We start from the raw sequence: 18,548 nt of genomic DNA, 5'->3' as shown, positions 1-18,548 counted from the left end.
ACGTTCTGTCTCTCTCTTCTCATACTAGGATAGCTGAATGAAGCAGTAGATGGAAGCATAACTGGATATTTATAGTTTCATCTGGACTTCTTAATTGAGTTTGTTGCAGTGAATAGTTGGTATAGAATATTGACTTCCAACAGGATTTTCAAAAAGTGGGATGATGAAAAAGGCAATTAGCCTCTAGCGAAGAAGTATTAATCATCTTTCCACCACCCCTACCTGTTTAGCGTTCATGTTAGTTCCGGTGCTTGACATCATTGAACTAGGAGCATACATTCTTTAACCTCCAATGACAAAAAAAGAATCCCAAATTATTTGTATTAATTGCCAAATGAAACTGATATACAAATGGTTGTATTTTGACATTTGTACTTGGTATCTTCGCAATTCTCATTACACAAAGTAGGCTAGAAAGAAGCAAAAGACTGAAACTGCAACTTGTACATTTTATTGTTGATATTTGGTTACGAAAGGCGGAAAGGTGTTGGGGCCACTCTGTGGCCTACTTTTCTACTCCAATGTGTAAAAATCCGAATCAGCTTGGCATTACAAGAAGCGGAATTCATGCATTTCGGCTCACTTTTGTCTTTGGTGGGGAAGCAGACTCACTCGGCGCCTGCTCTAAAACAAAAGAAAGAAAGAAGCAAACTGACAGACCGTGTGTCTATGTTTGGGAACTGAAGATTATCGTTGTCTGAATTGTGGATAGAAGAATTAGAAGAAGATATGGACAAGACTACTGCTGCTGCTGCTGATGCTAAGATATCATCAATCTTTATCTATCCTATAAAATCATGCCGTGGAATTTCTGTTCTTCATGTACCCCTCACTCCTACTGGTACTTTTTCACCACTTGGCTTCTCTATTTCTTCAACTTCAAGTGTGCGTTTGTTTCTCTTTCTTCTTGTCTGTATGTTTCTCCCCTGCGTCCGATGCTGGGTTTATTCTGTTTGCTTGCCTTTTCTTCCTCACCCCCCCTTCAAATACCAAAAAAAAGAAGACTCTATGCTATTTTTAGATTCTCCCTTTGATTTCAATTCTTTATACTATCAATAATTAGCCACTTTGTTCTTAGATTACGGTGAGACACTTGCCTTCATTTTCTAACACAAACTAATGTATCACTCTGCAACTCCTATGATTAGTTTCAGCTTTCGTTTTGCTTTTTGTTTGTGGTGCTAAACCCAATCTTTATACCATTCTGACTCAGAGTTTTCTGGATGATTTTTTGAGCTAATCCAAATGACGTTGAACTAAGAAATATTGGACAACTATAGTGGTGATTATTAAGAATCACCTTTTCTGTGATTTTGGGGATTATTTGCCATTTTTCTCACTATCGCTTTGATTTCTTTCAACTTTTTACACATGCCGAATATGTCTCTTTTCCAAAAACTCAGAGTGGAAGCAAAACTCTTGAACAAATTATAAAAAAAAAACAGTAGAATCTTTGTGACTGACCTGCAAGCTGTCAATCTGTTCAATTTATTCTTTGTGGCCGACCTGCAAGCAAGGAAATTTTCTTATATTCATTTGATGATGGATGTACAGGATTTCAATGGGATCGGCAATGGCTTGTTGTGAATCAGAAAGGGAGGGCATATACTCAAAGGGTTGAACCAAAGCTTGCTCTAGTCGAGGTAGACCTGCCAAATGAGGCCTTTTCTGAGGGTTGGGAACCAACCAAGACCTCATATATGGGTAAGTCAACTTATTATGGTCTATGCCCCATTAATCTATAACACAGCTTAGTTATTGCAGATATTGTATCATATGATGCTCATTTTAAGCAGAATTGTGTTGTGATTAGATGTTTCAAATACTGGCTTCATCTATTTTTCCTGGCAAACCAACTCAAACAAACTTACCCCTTTTTTTAATTACAAGTTAAACTTACCCCTAATCCTTAACTATCTCGGGTTTCTTACATGCACTTTTCTCTCCCTTTTGCTAAGTACGATGTTATAGTCAATGAAAGATTTAAAGATGCCCAATCCTTTCCCATACTTGAACTACATCGCTTTTCTGTGCCGAAACATCTCAGACCATATGTTGCACAAGGCCAAACAATCTGATCCCTAATTGTAGAAATTTTGGTATGATCAAGTTGGTATCATCATTATGTTTCAAAGTTCACCATTTAAAAAAATCAATGCAATAATTTCTTAACTTTGGCAAATTTTACAAAAGAATAAAAACCACCATTTTCTTTTGATTTTCCCATTGGATTGTCAAGTTGTGGTCACCGTGTTTGTATTGAGGATTTTGCAGTGATGACACTTTCATGGAAACTCAGTTTCACTATATTAGGTGTGATTAATTATTTGATATTCTTAATGTCATATGCTGATTCTTTTTAGTAGTTTGGTTCTATCTTGAAATACTAAGTCTCTTCTCCTTAGCAGTGTGGGGATGCTCAGAAGTTTTATCTTTATTTTACCATTGTTTGTCTCATACAGGCAAATCATGATTTCCTTTGACTTTGCATGAGATTTTCTGTCATGACCATTATTCACTTTCATTTGCAGTAATAAAAGCACCTGGAATGGATTTGCTCAAGGTTCCACTTAGTAAACCACCAGAAATAGCAGATGGTGTTTCAGTTAGGGAGTGGTCTGGCTCTGCATTGGATGAGGGTGATGAGGCTTCAAAATGGTTTACAAATTATCTTGGGAAGCCCAGTAGGCTAGTTCGTTTTAATGCAGGTTGGTTTGATTCTGTTACATTTCAATGAATAGGACATTAAGTGCATTTCTTTGGTTTATCAAGGGAAAGCAAACGATGTGGGTGGAGAGTTGATTACTTTGTAGCTCTTGGACATTAAGCGCAGAAATAAGGATATTGAGGGGAAGCAAAGAATTTGGGTGGAGGGTAGCTCATGGTAGCCAAACCTCTCCTCAAAGATCTAAAGATCCCCTATCACAGTTATTCCAATTAATAGATCAGAAATAAGAAAAAGGAAAACGAACGATATTCTTGGTAGGCATTACTAAAATAAAATTATTAGCCTTGAAGAGCAGAAAAAATATAGATACTGCTAACAAGTTGGCATAGTGAGCATATTAAGATACATTTACATTTAGTCTCAAATTATATGGCCAATAATTCGGTTACATTATTATTTAATAAATGCAGCATCGGAAACTAGGCCTGTGGATCCTGTGTATGCTCATGGGCATATTATAATGTTTTCTGACCAGTACCCATTCATGTTATTATCTCAGGTTAGTATGCTTTGGAAATGATGTTTAGTTTCTTTTCTAAATAATAATGATAATAATAATAATAATAATAGTATTATTATTAACAAAGCCCAAACCTGATGTTATAAGTAGAAACTTTTGCAGGAATCATTGGATGCACTGAACAAGCTTCTGAAGGAGCCTGTACCAGTTAATCGTTTCAGACCCAAGTGTTTTTTCTTTTTCAGGCTTATGCCATGTATCATGGGTTTTATTTAGCATGTGCTTCATCTGTATACTGCTGCCATAAACAAATTTCCTCTGGGATCCACTTACTGCTTCAAATTCAAATCTTTGTAAATTCCTCTCATGATTTTTCAAACGGAAAGCACGAGTCTGACTCTAAGTTTGATTACCCATGTTTTTATATTTTCTGTATTATTTATGACTTTTTTGGCCATTATGTATTACTTTATTACATGGTTACTTGCTTGTGACCGCATCCTTGTTGATGGTTGTGAGCCTTTTTCTGAAGACTTGTGGACAGAGATTAAAATAACCCAATTTTCATTTCGAGGTGTGAAACTATGCTCCCGCTGCAAGGTAAGAAGATATCCTTTCTGCATTTTCAGACTCTCTTACGAGAATAAATTTATCTTGAGTCAGTTGAGTGTATAAGTTGGTCATGTCAACTTGTCAAATGCAACTGCAAGTACAAGATTGCTATTTGAGGTCACCCTTTCTGTGCAATTTATTAAGCCCCCTTAGGGGACCATATGTTGAAGACTAACAGTAAGGGCTATATCTTGTGGTTTGAGTTGAAGGCAAAATAGGGGTGCTTTCAATAGGTTACAATAGGTTACAATAGGTTTACTGTTGAAAAATCCATTAGAATGTCCTGCTCGAGGATTGCTGTTGACATTTGTCATCAAACTTGCAATTCTGTAAAAATCATTCATATTTCCTTTCAAAATTTCCACTTACATATATGAGAAAATAAACTGGCCAGATATTTGAGCATCTCTGAGGTTTTTTTTTTCTTTTTGGGTGAGGACTTGTTTCCATATTGATATCTTAGCTGGGTTCATTAATACGTTGATTCTGATATCTTATTTAGAGGTATACAAACTTACAGATGGGTGATTACAAGAACGCTTCCACTGTTTTCACTATTTAGCTTTTGCAGTGTGCTATAATTATAAAGTCATGAATTGGAGCTGTGCATTCCATATGCTTAAGCATATTCTATTCTCAAACAGTTAAAAAAGACAATTGTGCATTTAATAGGTACCTACAATCAAGCAAGATACCGCGATTGCTGGCCCGGAGCCAAATGAAACTCTCATGAAAGTCAGGTAGGGTAAGGTTTTGCTACCCGACCAGAAACAGCAGGGGAAGGTAAGATGAAAATTCAGAGTTTTCAGCTGTATCATTCTGTGTGCTGTCCATGCAAATGATACCTAATAAGATTGGATGGTATGGCAGATCTACTTTGGGCAAAACTTGGTTTGCAAGGAAAATCTTACTCAAGGAAAGGGAAAAATGGTTAAAGTGGGAGATCCCATTTTTGTCCTCCAGAAAGTCTCCTCTGCTGCAGAAGCAGCAGCTTGAATGCTGAACATTATCTTTGACTTTCTCCTCTACAACCCTTCAGTCTCATGATCTACGTGTTATTATTAATATGTTTTTTTTTTTTCTACTAAAACGAAATAATTTATATGACTTTAATGTTGGTAATAATTCGAGTTAAGCTCAAATATTTTAATAACCAGTTGAAGCGGCTCTTTAATACATATGGTTTTTGTATTTTTTTTTTTAATATGGTCAAGTATCTTCAAATTGGATCTTAAGATGCATCTTAATAAAACCAAACATTTATATTTGAAATTTTAAAGATAATAAATACAAATAATCTATTTTTTATATTTATCAATTAAATAATAACTGAAATTTTAAGTTACTTGTTGTACAAATCTTATTACTCCATATTTCTACCAAGTATAATTAATTCCAAATAATTTCACATATTATTAGCTTGGTTAAATGTGAATGAACGTAATTCTCAAATCAGGCTTTTTATTTATTTATTTATTCCTGTGCCAAAATCAGGCCTGTTCATGCATTTCAATAAATCTTCAACTAAGCCCATGAAAAAGAAACAACCTTGCTAGATGATATCACACTATTGTGTAGTGAGTGAATAACCAAAAGAGCAGCCATCAGCAGCAGGAACAACATCAGGGGAATAAATGGGCAACCGAAAGGTTTGGTCGAGTGATACAAACCCATCATTTTCATGTGGTTTGGTCTTCAAAAACGGACTTGGTTTATATATATACTCGTGGCTGTCTCTTTTTAGCATTTTGTATAAAGAAAAAAATATTATATAAAAAAAAACAACGGTGGAGGAAGGCAAAGGGGTTTTCACTAGTTTCTCTCTATCCAACAAGGAGTTTCGTAGGAACTTGTTGGGGAGTTACCTAGGCAAGGCTGATAAGCTACAAATTTCCATTAATCCAAGAATAATGAAACATTAACTTTAAGCTTAGCTTTGATTATTTATAGTGGGGTCTCAACATTTATACACGATTAAGTCAGGCTAGGCATTAACTACTAAAACTTCCCATTGGAAAAACCTTATATTTTAATTTTAAATTTCAACACAATTAAAATTTTAATTTATTTTATTTACCTCATTATTTTAAAAGATAGTATTAAATAATTATCAACTCTTTTTCTATACTCGAATCATAATTTTTTTGTATTAAAAAATTTTAACATTTATAATTTTTTATATATTTTAATTATAATTTTTTTATATAAAAAAAAAATCATGAGAAAACAATTGGCTAACTTGTTTGAAGTGAAACCAAGAAAAGAAATGACATTGAAATCAAGTTTGTAATAATAAAAAGTTGAAGTAGTAACATCATCACCAAACCAAACTAAAGTCGGAAAAACCCAATCAACCTACCCAAAATTTACTAGTTGACGGATTAACCAAGTCTCCCCTGGCTGGCCTCCTTCGCTAATCTCAATAGATCTTGAAAATGTTAATCCATTGTCAAATCAAAATGAAGTGACGACAAATTTGTGCACAACTGCAAAATTAATGGTTTTGTTTTTTGGCCTTTTGATTTGTGTCCACCACTTTCAAGCCGACTCCATCACTCACATGGATTGCCCCAAAGTGCTTTTAAGTGATGCACGTCCTGCACAAAAAGTGAATATATATATATATATAAAACACTTAAATTCTCTCATTGTTATTTTCAAAACAAGATAAGGATTATCTGGTGATATTATACTAGAGTCAGCGTTTAGAAATAATAAATTTAAAGAAATTTATATATGTAATTAGATTTGATAAATTTTATATTTATATTTTTTAAAATATTAAAATTTATATATTTATATCATATTTTATATAAAAAATAATTCATATTCACATAAAAATATAAAATATTTTTTTATTTTATTAAATATATATTAATTATTATTAAATTTTTAAATTATATCATTTTTATATTTTTTTTATATGATATTCATGTTATATCCTCATATCATATTTTTTATTATTAAGTTTACACATAATATTTTTTTTCAATTAAATAAATTATAAGGATAGAAAGTTTAAAAAATAAAACGAAAATAAAAAAATGATAATTATGATGCAAACATTAAGAAGTACTTTTTTTTTCTTTTTAGTAAATTTAGTGGCAGTATTTATGAATAAATGGTGTTGTTTTCATTTATAATAAAACAATATTAAAAAAGAATTAATTTTATGAATAATTTTTGAATTATAATAAAATATTTAATATAATATTTAAATTTTAAAAATTTTTAATATAATATTTAAATTTTAAATTTATTAAATAATATAATATTTTAAAAATTATTTTTACATCATGTGTTATTATTTAAAGTTAATCATATTAAAAATAAATATCATATTAATTAATAAATTTATAATTTAAGTATTAAATTAAAATTTTTAAAATTAAAATATTATATTAAATATTTTATTATAATTTAAAAGTTATTCATATCATTAACCCTAGTATTCTACTAAAAATGGTGAAAATATTGGTTATACCTATAATAAAATAAAACTAAAAATTTGAATTATTATCAATGAAAATATATTTAATTATCACATTTATTTTTGTATTAATCAAAATCAATACATGATTTAACCAATAAAGTGAAACTAAAATTAATGGAAGTCGTTTCTACTTGGATTTTTGTACTAACCATAAGATGACAACTCAGCGAAACCTTCAAAATATCAGATGAAATTATTCGGACATGATTTAAACTTAGATAATCATATGAAATTATTTATTGATTTAAATAAAAAATTTTATTTATATTAGTGTAATTTATACATTTTAATATATTTTAATATTATTTTATATCTTTAATTTAATTATTAATTTTTTTATTTATACAAATAGTATATAATAAAATTTCAATTAATTAAAAATAATATTATATTTTATCGATATAAAAATTTTAACAATGAAATATATATTGTATTATATTGTTTATTATCAATATAATATAATATGCATATTATTGATTTGAAAATTTAATTAAATTTAACGGTTGATTTATTGAAAATTACTTTTACAAATATATATATATAATTATTAATTTTAGGGTAACTTGATCCTTCATGCTTCTCACTCTGTTATATAAACAGAGCTCATAGCAATTCAAATGGGTGCAAATTCAGGGTATAAAACAGAGTCCAACGCACAACGCTCTTTTCTGTCTTTTCTGTCTTTTTGTCTGAACCAAGTTTCGCTTTTTCTTCCTCCAACCCCAATCATACGTAAGCCCACAGAAATAATTCATTTTCAAAAACTATTTTTTTATTAAAAAAAAAAGTTTTGAATTGGGTCTCTTCTCCTTCCATCTTCAATTATCAATTTCATAAGAGTTTGAAAAAGAGAAAAAACCTACCAGTCAGTAGAAAACTCTTATTTTCTCTCAAAAGCTTTTGAAAAGAAGAAGGCTTAAAAAAGAGGGGGTTGAAATGGGGTCGAGTAGCAGTCGACTGGGGTCGGACCCATCAGGTGGGAGACTTAACCGCCGATCCAAACGGTTTTCCAGACTCTCTTCTCTTTTCTTCTGCGGTAGCTCTTCCTCTCATGCTCCTCTTGAGGTAATTGACTATAAAAAAGTTTAGCCCTTTTTTTTTTATTGGATGATTTGAGTTTGGTTATTCCGTTGCTGAATTATATACAAATATTATTAATTTTGGACTTTTTGATAATAAAATCAATACCCCATTTCGTGCTTTTTCTTAATTTTTTATGCTCAATAAACTTTTTGGCGATCTGGTTTTTGCTTAATTCAAACCAAAATCACTTCTTTCAGGTAAATTTGGGTATTTTTGTTTATAAAAAAAAATTATTTCTCCATTTTTTTGTTTGCTCCAAAACAGGTTTGAAGTTACATATTATTTGATTTTATTTTTCCTCTCAAGTTCTTTGGTTCAATTAAAGTCTGGATAGGGAAAAGCTTTTAAGGTCTTTGCTTATATATTATTTGCAAATTATTGATTTTTATGTTTTTCAATTGACCACGTTAGGGGTTCCTCTATTGACTTTTTCCCCTTGATCATTTTTATCATTTTACTGGCTGAAATTTCTCGTTTTTTTCCTTTTAAGAATTCCAAACTTTAATGGTTGCATCTTTTTAAATAGTGCTTTACTTGATGATGTAGCGATCCTTCTGAAAGACAAGAAATTATGTTTCTATAATACTGGTCTGGAAGAAGGTTTTATACATAGAAGTTTGAGAGTGTCTGCCTTTCTTTTTTGGCATTTTGAACCTGTTTACTGCCCCACCAGTTTTTTCAATCATGTATGCACCCACAGCTTCATCATGGGAAATGCTATCAACGAAAAATGAGGAATCTGGTTCCTTACGGGATTTGGTTCTCATGCTGTGTCAGACTTTAGTTTCGACTAAAGAATATTTACTAATTCTTGCAGCCCCCTTGTACCAAATAAAAAACTTGTCTTGTTGAACGAAATGTGCACATTCAGCTGCCCCCTTCGCTTTTGGCCTAAAAGACAAACTGTCCCTTTTGCTTGCAAATTTTAAAATTACTGGTGGACTGTGTTTAAATTTCTGAAGTATGTTTTTCTCTGAATTTTACTCTTTCAAAAGAGAAATTTCAGTTTCACTTATCGATGCTTGCTCAGTTGTCAGTGTATTTTTATTTGGAGGGAAGAATTGAAAAAGAAGTGCAATGTTCTTTTGCAGTATGTTATGTTGATTAGTTGGTACGTTTGTAAATCAAGACCACTCTTGGCTTAAATTAGCAACACCAAGTCTTGGAGATAGGCATTAGTTTAGCAAGTTTACTTGGTTAGATTGTTTTTCAGTTGATTTTTTACCTTTTCTTTTAACAATACAACTTTTGTACTTGAATAAGTTCATTTTTAGTTAAAATTCCATGAAGTAGCTTAACTTTTTAGCTTTCCTCTCGGTTCCAAGATGTAGACAGGAGGCAGTACAGAATCTTCTCTCTGGCATTGGGTTGAGCATCTCATAATTGTTGCTCCAAACCTGGTCCACCAAGCGAAGTCCATGAAGTCTTCATTGAGGATGCAAGAGTCAAGTGAATTCTGAATTCTGAATTCTGTTAGCGCCAGTAAATGTCTTGTGATTGCATGTTCATGAACAAGTTTATGTCTTGGAAGTTATCTTTTTTTTCTTTCTTTCTATTTAGATTGTAACCTAATCATCTCACGTGGAAGCTCTAGAATATGCCACAGGGAATGATGCAATACATTCTTTTGATGTAGATGGAAGATTATCCTGCTGAAATTCTGGTGAAGTCTGCAGAAAATTGTGACCCAGTTGCCAGCATGCTCCAAAGTCCCCTGGAGGAATCTACTTCGATCTGCAGTATGGAAACAAGGTTCAGCAGCACAGGTACTGAAACTGGAATTCCAGCTGAAAGCAGTACTTCAGCCAGTGGGGATCCATCTATCGAAGGTGGTTCAAGAGATGTAGAAACTAGTAATTGTAGGAAATGTTTGACTGAAAGTACAGAGTTAGTTGCTCCTCAGGTAAGTGCTGATTATAGTCATGGTGAATCTCATAGGGATAATAGTACTTCAGCTAGCACTTCCTTTAAAGGACAACAATCTTCAGACCCTGTCTCAGTAAATCTTTCGACTAATGAGGATGCAGTCAGTGGCTTTGAAAATGCAAACAAGGGTGCCTCTCAGATCTGTCCTGAGCCAAGTGTTTTGTCTCCTCAAGGGCTTGAAGATTCACATTTGCATGGAATATCTCTTGAGAATCAGTTGGGCGAAGTTACAACAGTCCATAACTCGGGTTCGGGTTCTGGTTCTGCTCCTCATACCTCGGAACCGGTGACTTTTGACTCACCAGGAGTCGAATCCATTCGAGAGGCGATACCTTCAGGTTTAGGATTTCTTGTATCCAATAGGGAAATGAGCCGGGGAGATGGAAGCGTGCTTCACGTTGATGTTGTGAGTATCTCTTCCAATATTTTATCTGGTGGTAGTGGTGATTCAAGTAATCGTGAAGCCAGGAGGAATAGTAGAAGATTGTTTTGGGATGCATTTTCGAGACGCAGTTCTAGAAGACTTAATGATTCCCCGTCCATCTTTCTCTCAACGGGTGATACTGATGATACAGGATTTCATGACAGGTGGCTCCTTGATTTCAGTGGTGATTTCTTTTATGACGGAGCTGAAGGTGATTCTGGTTACCTCGGCAGTAGAATTCAAAGCTTGAATGAACGAAGACGACACTCAAGATCAGAGGTATTTAATTGCGAAGCACTTTGAATTTAGAAGTTTATCCAACTTGCTTTTAGTAGATAGAGATGTGTAAAAACTTTCTTTAAGTAACTTGATTTATTTTGAAAATTATTTTGACTCCATTATATCTGGGTGTTGGGGGTTATGGTCTTAGGTATCTTTGAGCAATGTCCAATTTTTGTTAGTACATCTTTTGTATCTGATTATGCATGCATGAAGAATTTAATCATTCTAATCATGTGACAGCATTTATCAAGTTCTCTTTACCATTTTGGTGTTGAAGGCGATAGATATATATGTTCAATTTGTCTTTCTGTGCAATTAGGTAACTTTAATGAACTATCCCATTTGACTGTTTTCAGATCTGGGAGAGGCTGCGTGGTGGCCATGATGAAAATAGTCGGCGAACTACATTTTGTCCATCTGGACTCCACCCTGATGGCACATGCTCATGTGATTCTCTCTTGATGACCGATGAGTCTAGTGCTCGTGCAAGCATATCACGAATAGTTATGCTTGCTGAGGCTCTCTTTGAGGTAGTTTTCGTTTATCAACTTGCATGTTCTACCTGTATAATGTCAACTCATCTTGTTTATGTCATTGTTTCTTTTACTGTCCCTTGTTTTATGAGAAGATCTTGTATTGCATATTTGACCAAATTATAAAGTTACTTGTTAATAATGGTCATGGTACATTTTGTCCTACTGAAGAATGAATAAATATAAGGACTCTGATGATGTTGTAGTTGGATTTTGGGTGTTAAAAATGCTTTGTCTTCCGCATTTCTAGTATACCTTTGCAATACCTTTGCATTTGAGATGTTGATCTTTCTCTTATTGAAGAAGATTTTAGGTAGCATTTCTAGTATAATGGGGTGAGTGTGTATGTGATTAACTTTGTGCTAGTAAAATGGAATGTTGTGATGATTAACTTTTCTGCTCTGGGTGCATTAGATATTGATAAAACACCTATGGAGCTCCACAAGTTCACCTCATTTCTTCGTTCTGTCAAAATGAAATTTGTAGGTTTTGGATGAAATTCATCGTCAACCAGTATCACTTTCCCTATCTATGGTGTCACTCCCAGCCCCCGAGTCTGTAGTTGATTCATTCCCTCTCAGAAGTCACAAAAAAGTGGATGCAGCTAAGGTTGGAGATGCTGTTGAACAGTAAGTTCTTTCTTAATACTTGTAGATTACTCTTTCATAGGGAAAGGAGTCAATTTTTTTTAGTTTCCCCATGCCTTAATATTTTGTGTTTCTTTACTTATTGTATAAAGAATATCCTACTACTAATCTTATATGTAGGTGTTATATATGCCTGGCTGAATATGAGGAAGGGGACGAAATAAGAGTTCTACCTTGCCAGCATGAGTTTCATATGTGTTGCGTGGATAAATGGCTTAAAGAGATACACGGGTATCATTACTACCACCCTATACTTCCCCTGCACACTCTCTCTTTTTCTCTCTTTAGGGAACTGACCTCCCTCTCTCTGTGGTTTACAGGGTGTGCCCACTTTGTAGAGGTGATGTTCGTCAGGGTGTGGAGCCCGTCTCAAATTCTGAGATTCCCTCTCTTTGATAAAACTGTACATATGTAAGTACTACTAAATAGTAATGGATTCCTATACAAATGTTAAATGTTGTATTAACAGTATTTTATCACATCGTATTTCCTATATACTATGTTGTGGCATCTTTTCCTCATGATGTGGCTATGTGGAATTATTATGTATAGCAAATGGAGGAAATGGGGTCTTTCTAGCCTTGCATTTTACTCTGATGGCTACATCTTTAGTATATTCAACATGGCGGATTAATTCATCGAAACTTATGCCCACACCTTGCCTGAAGGATGAAGCTGGTTATTTGTTTTATTCTTGTACGGATATTAGGAGAAGAATTCTTTGATATCGCTGGTTTTGGAATTGTTTGGAGTAGCTTTTTAGGTGCAAGCGCTTATGGAGAGTTATTAAATGGAGATTTTGAAAAATATGCTGCCTAAGTGTGCAATTTTGTGCTATGTATGACAATTAGAGGGGGAAAACCGCTTTTGTCTTTCTTTCTATATTTATATATATATATATATATATAGTAACAAAAGGTTGATCTTAAAGGATCCCAATGTTGATAATGTTTTTGTCAAGACACATAAAGAAAGCCTCAGGGTCATGGACAAAAATCTACCCAAAGCCCAATATAGGCTGTTGCTTTAACTGAAGAACCAAAAATACAGGTTAGTCAGAAGAACAGACCTCTTCTTTCATGGGATACATCTTAAATGCACAACAACCAAGACAATACTTCAAAAGTACTTGCAAATGTCTGATACCAAAATATGATACAAATAAATAGTATAAACTTGCTTTTCACCTAACCCAGCAAAGAAGAGCCATGCCTTGGGTTCCAAAAGGGATTCTGGTTCTTGGAAGAGAGCTGATTCAGGTCTCAGCTTGTTGTCAGTGTGATCACAGGAGAAGGCGTTATTTCTCAAGTCCTTAGTAGTGCCACTAGTGTGGTTATTAGCAAAGAGATTTGGGTGACAGTTCTCATCATCTTCAAAAGTTGTCCATCGCATTGAGTTATTCATCTCTCTGGTTGCATATCTCATGTTCTCCATCTCTCCTACATGGTCCTTGAATTCTTTCTTCACCACATCCAGTACAACATCTCTATTTCGATCACACCATGATCTTAAAAATTGGCAAAGAGGCAGTTAGAAGTAGAAAAGCTGATGATCTGGCTTGAACTCTACCAAATCTTTATAATTCAAAATAATGTAAAAAAGATTCAAGGCCTTGTAGTTTGGATAAGCTAATGGCTGATACTGTACTACGATCTTCTGAAGTGATCTGATTCGTGCAAGGATGATATAATTACCTAATTATACAGAATTATAGGCTTTTAATGTCACCCTGAAAATCAGTTTGCCTTCTTACCAAACAAAATATTACTGAATTAGGTGATTCATAATAGCTAACATCTCAGAATTTGTAAGCAGCAATAATGCAATAGCGTTCTCCACGCCCACAAACGCAAGAGAATACCATATGGTAATGAAATCAAGATTTTTATCATCCTTACTTGGGGAAGAACTTTTTGAGATCTGCCTTATCTGCAGGAAGGGTTGTGGAAATCGCTTCAATTTGATCGTTCCTAGTGGAATTACAGCAAACAAAAACTTAGGCAAGTGTATAAAATAGCTCTTGTGAAGCATACATTTATCTGTTATCCTCAAAATATTACTCCAAATAAAGATTTGATGGAATGAATTTGCTTACGAGAATTTAAGATTCGGATTGGTACCGGAGAGCTCCGTTTGAATGCGTGACAGCTCCTCCTTTATTTCGTCTCCTAAAACCTTCAAGTGCAACTAAGATATGAGCTCCAGGTTCAACAATATAAGCTAAGACTAATATACAATTAATAAAACTTTTCTGCAACATTGAAATGAACCTTATCAATGAAGAAATCCGATTGAACTCCATTTGCATGCAGCTTCCTCTTAATCTGTTTCGTGTCCGACCCGTCTCCAATAGGACTTGCAACAAGGTGGCATGACCCCAGGAAAGCTTCACTATCTGATCTTTCATTGAGAGGCAAAGGAGCAGTCTCATCCTCTGGATCGTCTCTCTTCCATTTCTTGAAACCATCAAAACCCCATTGCTTCTTAGCAGATTTTGATGCTTTCTCCTCTGAACCAGGGCCATAATCACCACCTCCACCAACATCTCCCTCTCTTTGCTCTATATGAAACAGAGTTCTAAATGGTTTTCTCTTTGCCTTATCAGTAACACCACCACTTTCCTTCATGGATTCCGTTGGCCATGTTTCTTCTTGCATGAGAATTGATTTTGTGTCGCTTTCCTTACCTTTCAAATGGCTATCCCAAAAAGGGTTTTCTTTAGAAGCCACCATAAAGGCTGATATTCTCGAATCTGCATCGAATATACTCTTTTCCGATCTGCTTTTACTTGGCTTCGGAGACGATCCGAAGCCAAAAACTGAGGCTGCTCCTTTTATCTGCATCATTGTGGAGTTGTTCTTTGATTTATTCTTGGAATGCAAGACATTGTCTCTATTACTGATGCAGTTTTCATCCTTCAAGTCAATGACAGACCATTCTTCTTCTTGATTCTCTTTCGAGTCTTTGGGGCTCGCAACAATTACTTCTCTGGACTCAATTTCAGCTCCTTGTACTGCTAACCGTTGCAACAAAGGCCTCTTTGAAAAATGATACTCCTCCTGTGATATGCATTTTGCATAAAGCAGTTCCTAGAAGAGAGGAAACCAAAGTAGAATCTCAGCAAATCCATTTTAACTCTATGCAATCTAATGCAGGCTAATTAAATCTTAAACCTGATTTCACTCACTCTCTTGCTTTGTTTTTCTTATACGCTAAGATGTAAAAATCAGCTGAATTAAGCTCAATTGACTGAGATTATTCATGAAAAGTACAACTTAATTTTCTATTTCTAATCAAATACCCAACCTGAAAAAATCACATAAATAAACAGAAAAAAAAAAGATAAATAAAGTGGCTGTTAACTATTTACCTGCAAGAAGACCAATTTATCCCTCAAAACAACAGGCTGCTCAAATTCAGGTGGGGAAGTAGTAAGGGTCTGAAGCAAATGAGTTCTAAAAGCTGCAACCTCAGCTTCACCCAAAATCCCTTCTTTGTGTAGGCCCATCAAGTTCAATATCTGGTGAAAGGAATCCTGCTGCCATTTCAGGTTGTCGGATTGCAGCTTGTAAAGCCTGTGTTCGGTGGCCGGTAACCGCCTTTTCTTGAATGAAAAAGGGAGGATTGTCTTGCAAAGAGAAGTGATGGAGTCATGGAGAGTGGAGTAGTATGTGGGCGTATAACTGTACACCATTTTTGACATTTTGGCTTGCTGATGAGAGCTTGAAAATGGGTTGAAGCAAGATTTTAGTTGCCAGAGCTTTGATTTTTTTTTAAGGAAAATTTTCGGGTATTTTATTTGAATAAGGTGTGGGGAGAGCTTAAAACGGTCACTTGAAACTAGCCGTTGAGACCTGAGGGTTGAAAGACCGACGCCGATTATTAGTTGATGAAACGGTGTCGTTTTCCTCAATGTTTACTGTTTAGCGGGATCCATCCATTTTTAAAAAGCCAAACTTAAGTTTTGTATCCGATTAATATATATCATGGTCACATTAGAAGTATGATCCATAAATAATTTTTTTTTTGGGAAACACTGATCCGTAAATGATTAGTATTGCAATGAAATTGTCAGAATAATAGAAACCAAAAAACTATCACTTCCATTGTTGTTGGATTGTGTGAAAGCTGTATGGTTTTTTTCTTTCTTTTGGTTTATAGTTTAGAGTGGTCCAAATTAAATTAATCAGGCAAGTGTGGTTTTTGGGAAATTGCAAGTCTTTTTCAAATAATGCTCATCACTAACAATAACCTCTCTTTCTCTCGAAGAATCAACATATAACCATAAGTCTCACCAAAAGTAATGACCAATTAATTTTAAATCCAACTTATTTATTTTTAAATGTAACAAATTCTTCCATTTCACATATTTATTTATTTTTATGTATAAAAATCTCTTTCATTTCATAAATCTCATGCTGTTTTGTTTGGTTTTGTTTTAAATTTTAAATCCAAAATCTTCAAATAAAATTTCTAGGTTTTGCAACTTAGATGAGATAACACCATTCCACTAATTGAAAATGGGAGTTAGCTAGCTGACTACGTGAAAACAAAGTCATGGTTGAATCAAAAATAAAAATTTTTTATTTAAAGCTATCAAATATTAAGCTCTGATCATTGAAATTATCACTATGTTTTAAATATCAAATACTAAACTTTGATTACTAGAATTAACACTATATTTGGTTTTAACACTATACTTTCTTTACATTAACTTGACGGTATAATAAAACTTCTTAACAGCATTTGAGGGAAAAGATGTTGCTAAAGATGTGAACTACTAATTGTGAAAAAGGTCCAGTCAAGAGTCTGCTATTTTCTAACTTTTTACTACATAAACAATGCGCTAAAATGAATGAGATTAAAACTAGAAATTTTAATTCTTCTTTTGTTTTATTTCGTTGTAATTTTCACGGGAATTGTGATTTGAGTGAGGTGACTTAAATCTAAGTGAAAATGACAAAAGATTTTATATCTTGAAAGAACAGAAAATTCTGGTGATTACTAACTTGGTATCTTATGATCAACATCCTTATTCTCTCATTCTACAATATGGGAAGAACAATGATTTATTCAACGTAGGATTCCCATTCTACAACATGGGCAGTGAGCATTATTCTCTACCCATGGGACCAGGCACCTTGAGTGAAACCTATGTGCACACGGGGGATAAACCAGGGTCTCACCAGCCTTGAACCGTTCCAAGCAAATGGCACACTCATCCTGATCCGAGGACTTCCAACTCAACTTGGCCCAACTGAACCTCTTCTGACCACTCTTCCTTGATCCAACCACTTCTGTATGCAACTCCCTCTGAATCAAACTTCTCCCATCCACGCCCTTCAAACTTTCTTTGTTATTTTGCCTTTCAATGCCCAAAAACATAAGAAGAATAAGTGCAAAGACTAAAAAACTAATTCTGGTTCATGTTAGCAAGTAGCATAACAGTTTTGCTAACATGAGCCTAATATAAATAAAATACTCTTGCCATTTTGGACCTTTTGGGTTCTGATTTTCTTTGTGATCTCAGCCTCTCATCTAATCTTTCCTTAGCTTCTCTTGCTACCCCTCCTAGCTTCTCATCCTGATAGGCCTGAAATAATATGCTCCTTTGCTTCATTTTTTTTTTTCCAAATGAAACCCAAGTCAGTCCCAATTACAATCTCCTAAATATGGAAACATAAATTATCAGGAAACTAAAGCAGAAATACCTGTGAAGAAACAGAGCTATGATGAGTGTCATGGTTGCTTGTATACAAACAAAAAGAGGACCTCCTTGTCGACCCAATTGCTGCAACGCTTGGTGAATCAGATGACCCTCCACTTTGATGGAAACGTCTTCTTCTAGCACATTCAACACCAGGAAGCATACCAGCCATTGATAAAATAAATACAATTGAGATCTAGTAACTATTAAATGTTATGTTCAGGATTCAGGGTCTCCTCTGAATTGATTTTGTCTGCCTGTTTGAAGCTAGCTATTCCTGAAACAAGAAGGAAATTAAAGAGGAGGTGAACTGTAAAGAATTTGATACAATAAAGGATATAAAAAAATGGGGTGGGGGAATGATTGAAAAGTGATTGAATCTATAAAAACAAAGGGAGAACTGTTGGCACCTAATAGAGATTATAGTGGGAGACAACAGCGGGGCCATGCTATTGATTTATTAAGGAAAGTATCTTTCTCTATCATTTTCGACTTTCACCCATTGAAATTTGAAGATAGAAGAAGAAGAAGTTATGCAATGTTATTGTGAATATTAACTGACATTAATAGAAAATTGGGAGGACAAGACTTGAGAGAAAGTAAATTAAGAAGGGAAGGGAAAGGAAGGAGGCAAGGAAAGTTCGTGGTAACCT

At 34.1% G+C, this 18,548-nt stretch overlaps 3 protein-coding genes and 1 pseudogene across 12 annotated transcripts; 2 read left to right on the top strand and 2 right to left on the bottom strand.

The window, feature by feature from the left end:
• The first annotated feature begins 593 nt into the window (after positions 1 to 593).
• On the top strand, positions 594 to 4,929 carry LOC111284397 (uncharacterized; annotated as a pseudogene). Its single transcript, XR_016342974.1, has 8 exons — positions 594 to 841; positions 1,555 to 1,704; positions 2,532 to 2,708; positions 3,139 to 3,227; positions 3,351 to 3,415; positions 3,686 to 3,788; positions 4,473 to 4,583; positions 4,671 to 4,929. The product of XR_016342974.1 is annotated as an uncharacterized LOC111284397 (transcript).
• A 2,983-nt stretch (positions 4,930 to 7,912) lies between these two features.
• On the top strand, positions 7,913 to 12,913 carry LOC111284920 (uncharacterized). 8 transcript variants are annotated; one of them, XM_089762476.1, is made up of 8 exons: positions 7,913 to 8,358; positions 9,702 to 9,825; positions 10,013 to 11,005; positions 11,365 to 11,538; positions 12,028 to 12,170; positions 12,309 to 12,419; positions 12,509 to 12,599; positions 12,741 to 12,913. In XM_089762476.1, exons 3-7 carry the CDS (start codon positions 10,013 to 10,015, stop codon positions 12,582 to 12,584), a joined length of 1,497 nt encoding a protein of 498 aa, XP_089618602.1. In that variant the 5' UTR covers positions 7,913 to 8,358; positions 9,702 to 9,825; the 3' UTR covers positions 12,585 to 12,599; positions 12,741 to 12,913. The 8 variants fall into 8 exon arrangements, with proteins under 8 accessions (XP_089618602.1, XP_089618599.1, XP_022729757.2 ...); XM_089762473.1 differs by lacking the exon at positions 9,702 to 9,825; XM_022874022.2 differs by lacking the exon at positions 12,741 to 12,913 and having other exon boundaries at positions 9,708 to 9,858; positions 12,509 to 12,709.
• A 274-nt stretch (positions 12,914 to 13,187) lies between these two features.
• Positions 13,188 to 16,051, bottom strand: LOC111285650 (uncharacterized). Its single transcript, XM_022875201.2, has 5 exons — positions 15,559 to 16,051; positions 14,459 to 15,277; positions 14,284 to 14,363; positions 14,087 to 14,158; positions 13,188 to 13,695 (listed from the first exon to the last, which is right to left on the bottom strand). Exons 1-5 carry the CDS (start codon positions 15,889 to 15,891, stop codon positions 13,308 to 13,310), a joined length of 1,692 nt encoding a protein of 563 aa, XP_022730936.2. The 5' UTR covers positions 15,892 to 16,051; the 3' UTR covers positions 13,188 to 13,307.
• A 1,084-nt stretch (positions 16,052 to 17,135) lies between these two features.
• LOC111285486 (putative E3 ubiquitin-protein ligase RHY1A) lies at positions 17,136 to 18,548 on the bottom strand. 2 transcript variants are annotated; one of them, XM_022874968.2, is made up of 4 exons: positions 18,306 to 18,548; positions 17,900 to 18,172; positions 17,687 to 17,802; positions 17,136 to 17,553 (listed from the first exon to the last, which is right to left on the bottom strand). In XM_022874968.2, exons 2-4 carry the CDS (start codon positions 18,065 to 18,067, stop codon positions 17,262 to 17,264), a joined length of 576 nt encoding a protein of 191 aa, XP_022730703.1. In that variant the 5' UTR covers positions 18,068 to 18,172; positions 18,306 to 18,548; the 3' UTR covers positions 17,136 to 17,261. The 2 variants fall into 2 exon arrangements, with proteins under 2 accessions (XP_022730703.1, XP_022730705.1); XM_022874970.2 differs by lacking the exon at positions 18,306 to 18,548 and having other exon boundaries at positions 17,900 to 18,250.

This window comes from Durio zibethinus, chromosome 6, assembly GCF_047325235.1.
Source record: "Durio zibethinus cultivar Kanyao isolate XHJ-2024 chromosome 6, ASM4732523v1, whole genome shotgun sequence".
Lineage (NCBI taxonomy): Eukaryota > Viridiplantae > Streptophyta > Magnoliopsida > Malvales > Malvaceae > Durio > Durio zibethinus.
Note: the sequence above shows the minus strand (reverse complement) of the source record. Positions and strands in the feature narration are given on the sequence as shown.

What these genes read in the sequence shown, in the direction of transcription:
- LOC111284920 (XM_089762473.1), top strand. Translation starts at nt 8,230, where the DNA reads ATGGGGTCGAGTAGCAGTCGACTGGGGTCGGACCCATCAGGTGGGAGA. An exon ending in GACGACACTCAAGATCAGAG is followed by an intron (nt 11,006 to 11,364) that starts GTATTTAATTGC and finishes GACTGTTTTCAG; the next exon opens with ATCTGGGAGAGGCTGCGTGG. An exon ending in TTGCTGAGGCTCTCTTTGAG is followed by an intron (nt 11,539 to 12,027) that starts GTAGTTTTCGTT and finishes TGAAATTTGTAG; the next exon opens with GTTTTGGATGAAATTCATCG.
- LOC111285650 (XM_022875201.2), bottom strand. Translation starts at nt 15,891, where the DNA reads ATGTCAAAAATGGTGTACAGTTATACGCCCACATACTACTCCACTCTC. An exon ending in AATCCGAATCTTAAATTCTC is followed by an intron (nt 14,159 to 14,283) that starts GTAAGCAAATTC and finishes TAATTCCACTAG; the next exon opens with GAACGATCAAATTGAAGCGA. An exon ending in CTCAAAAAGTTCTTCCCCAA is followed by an intron (nt 13,696 to 14,086) that starts GTAAGGATGATA and finishes CCAATTTTTAAG; the next exon opens with ATCATGGTGTGATCGAAATA.
- LOC111285486 (XM_022874968.2), bottom strand. Translation starts at nt 18,067, where the DNA reads ATGGCTGGTATGCTTCCTGGTGTTGAATGTGCTAGAAGAAGACGTTTC. An exon ending in ATAGCTCTGTTTCTTCACAG is followed by an intron (nt 17,803 to 17,899) that starts GTATTTCTGCTT and finishes AAAAAAATGAAG; the next exon opens with CAAAGGAGCATATTATTTCA. An exon ending in AGAAAATCAGAACCCAAAAG is followed by an intron (nt 17,554 to 17,686) that starts GTCCAAAATGGC and finishes GGGCATTGAAAG; the next exon opens with GCAAAATAACAAAGAAAGTT.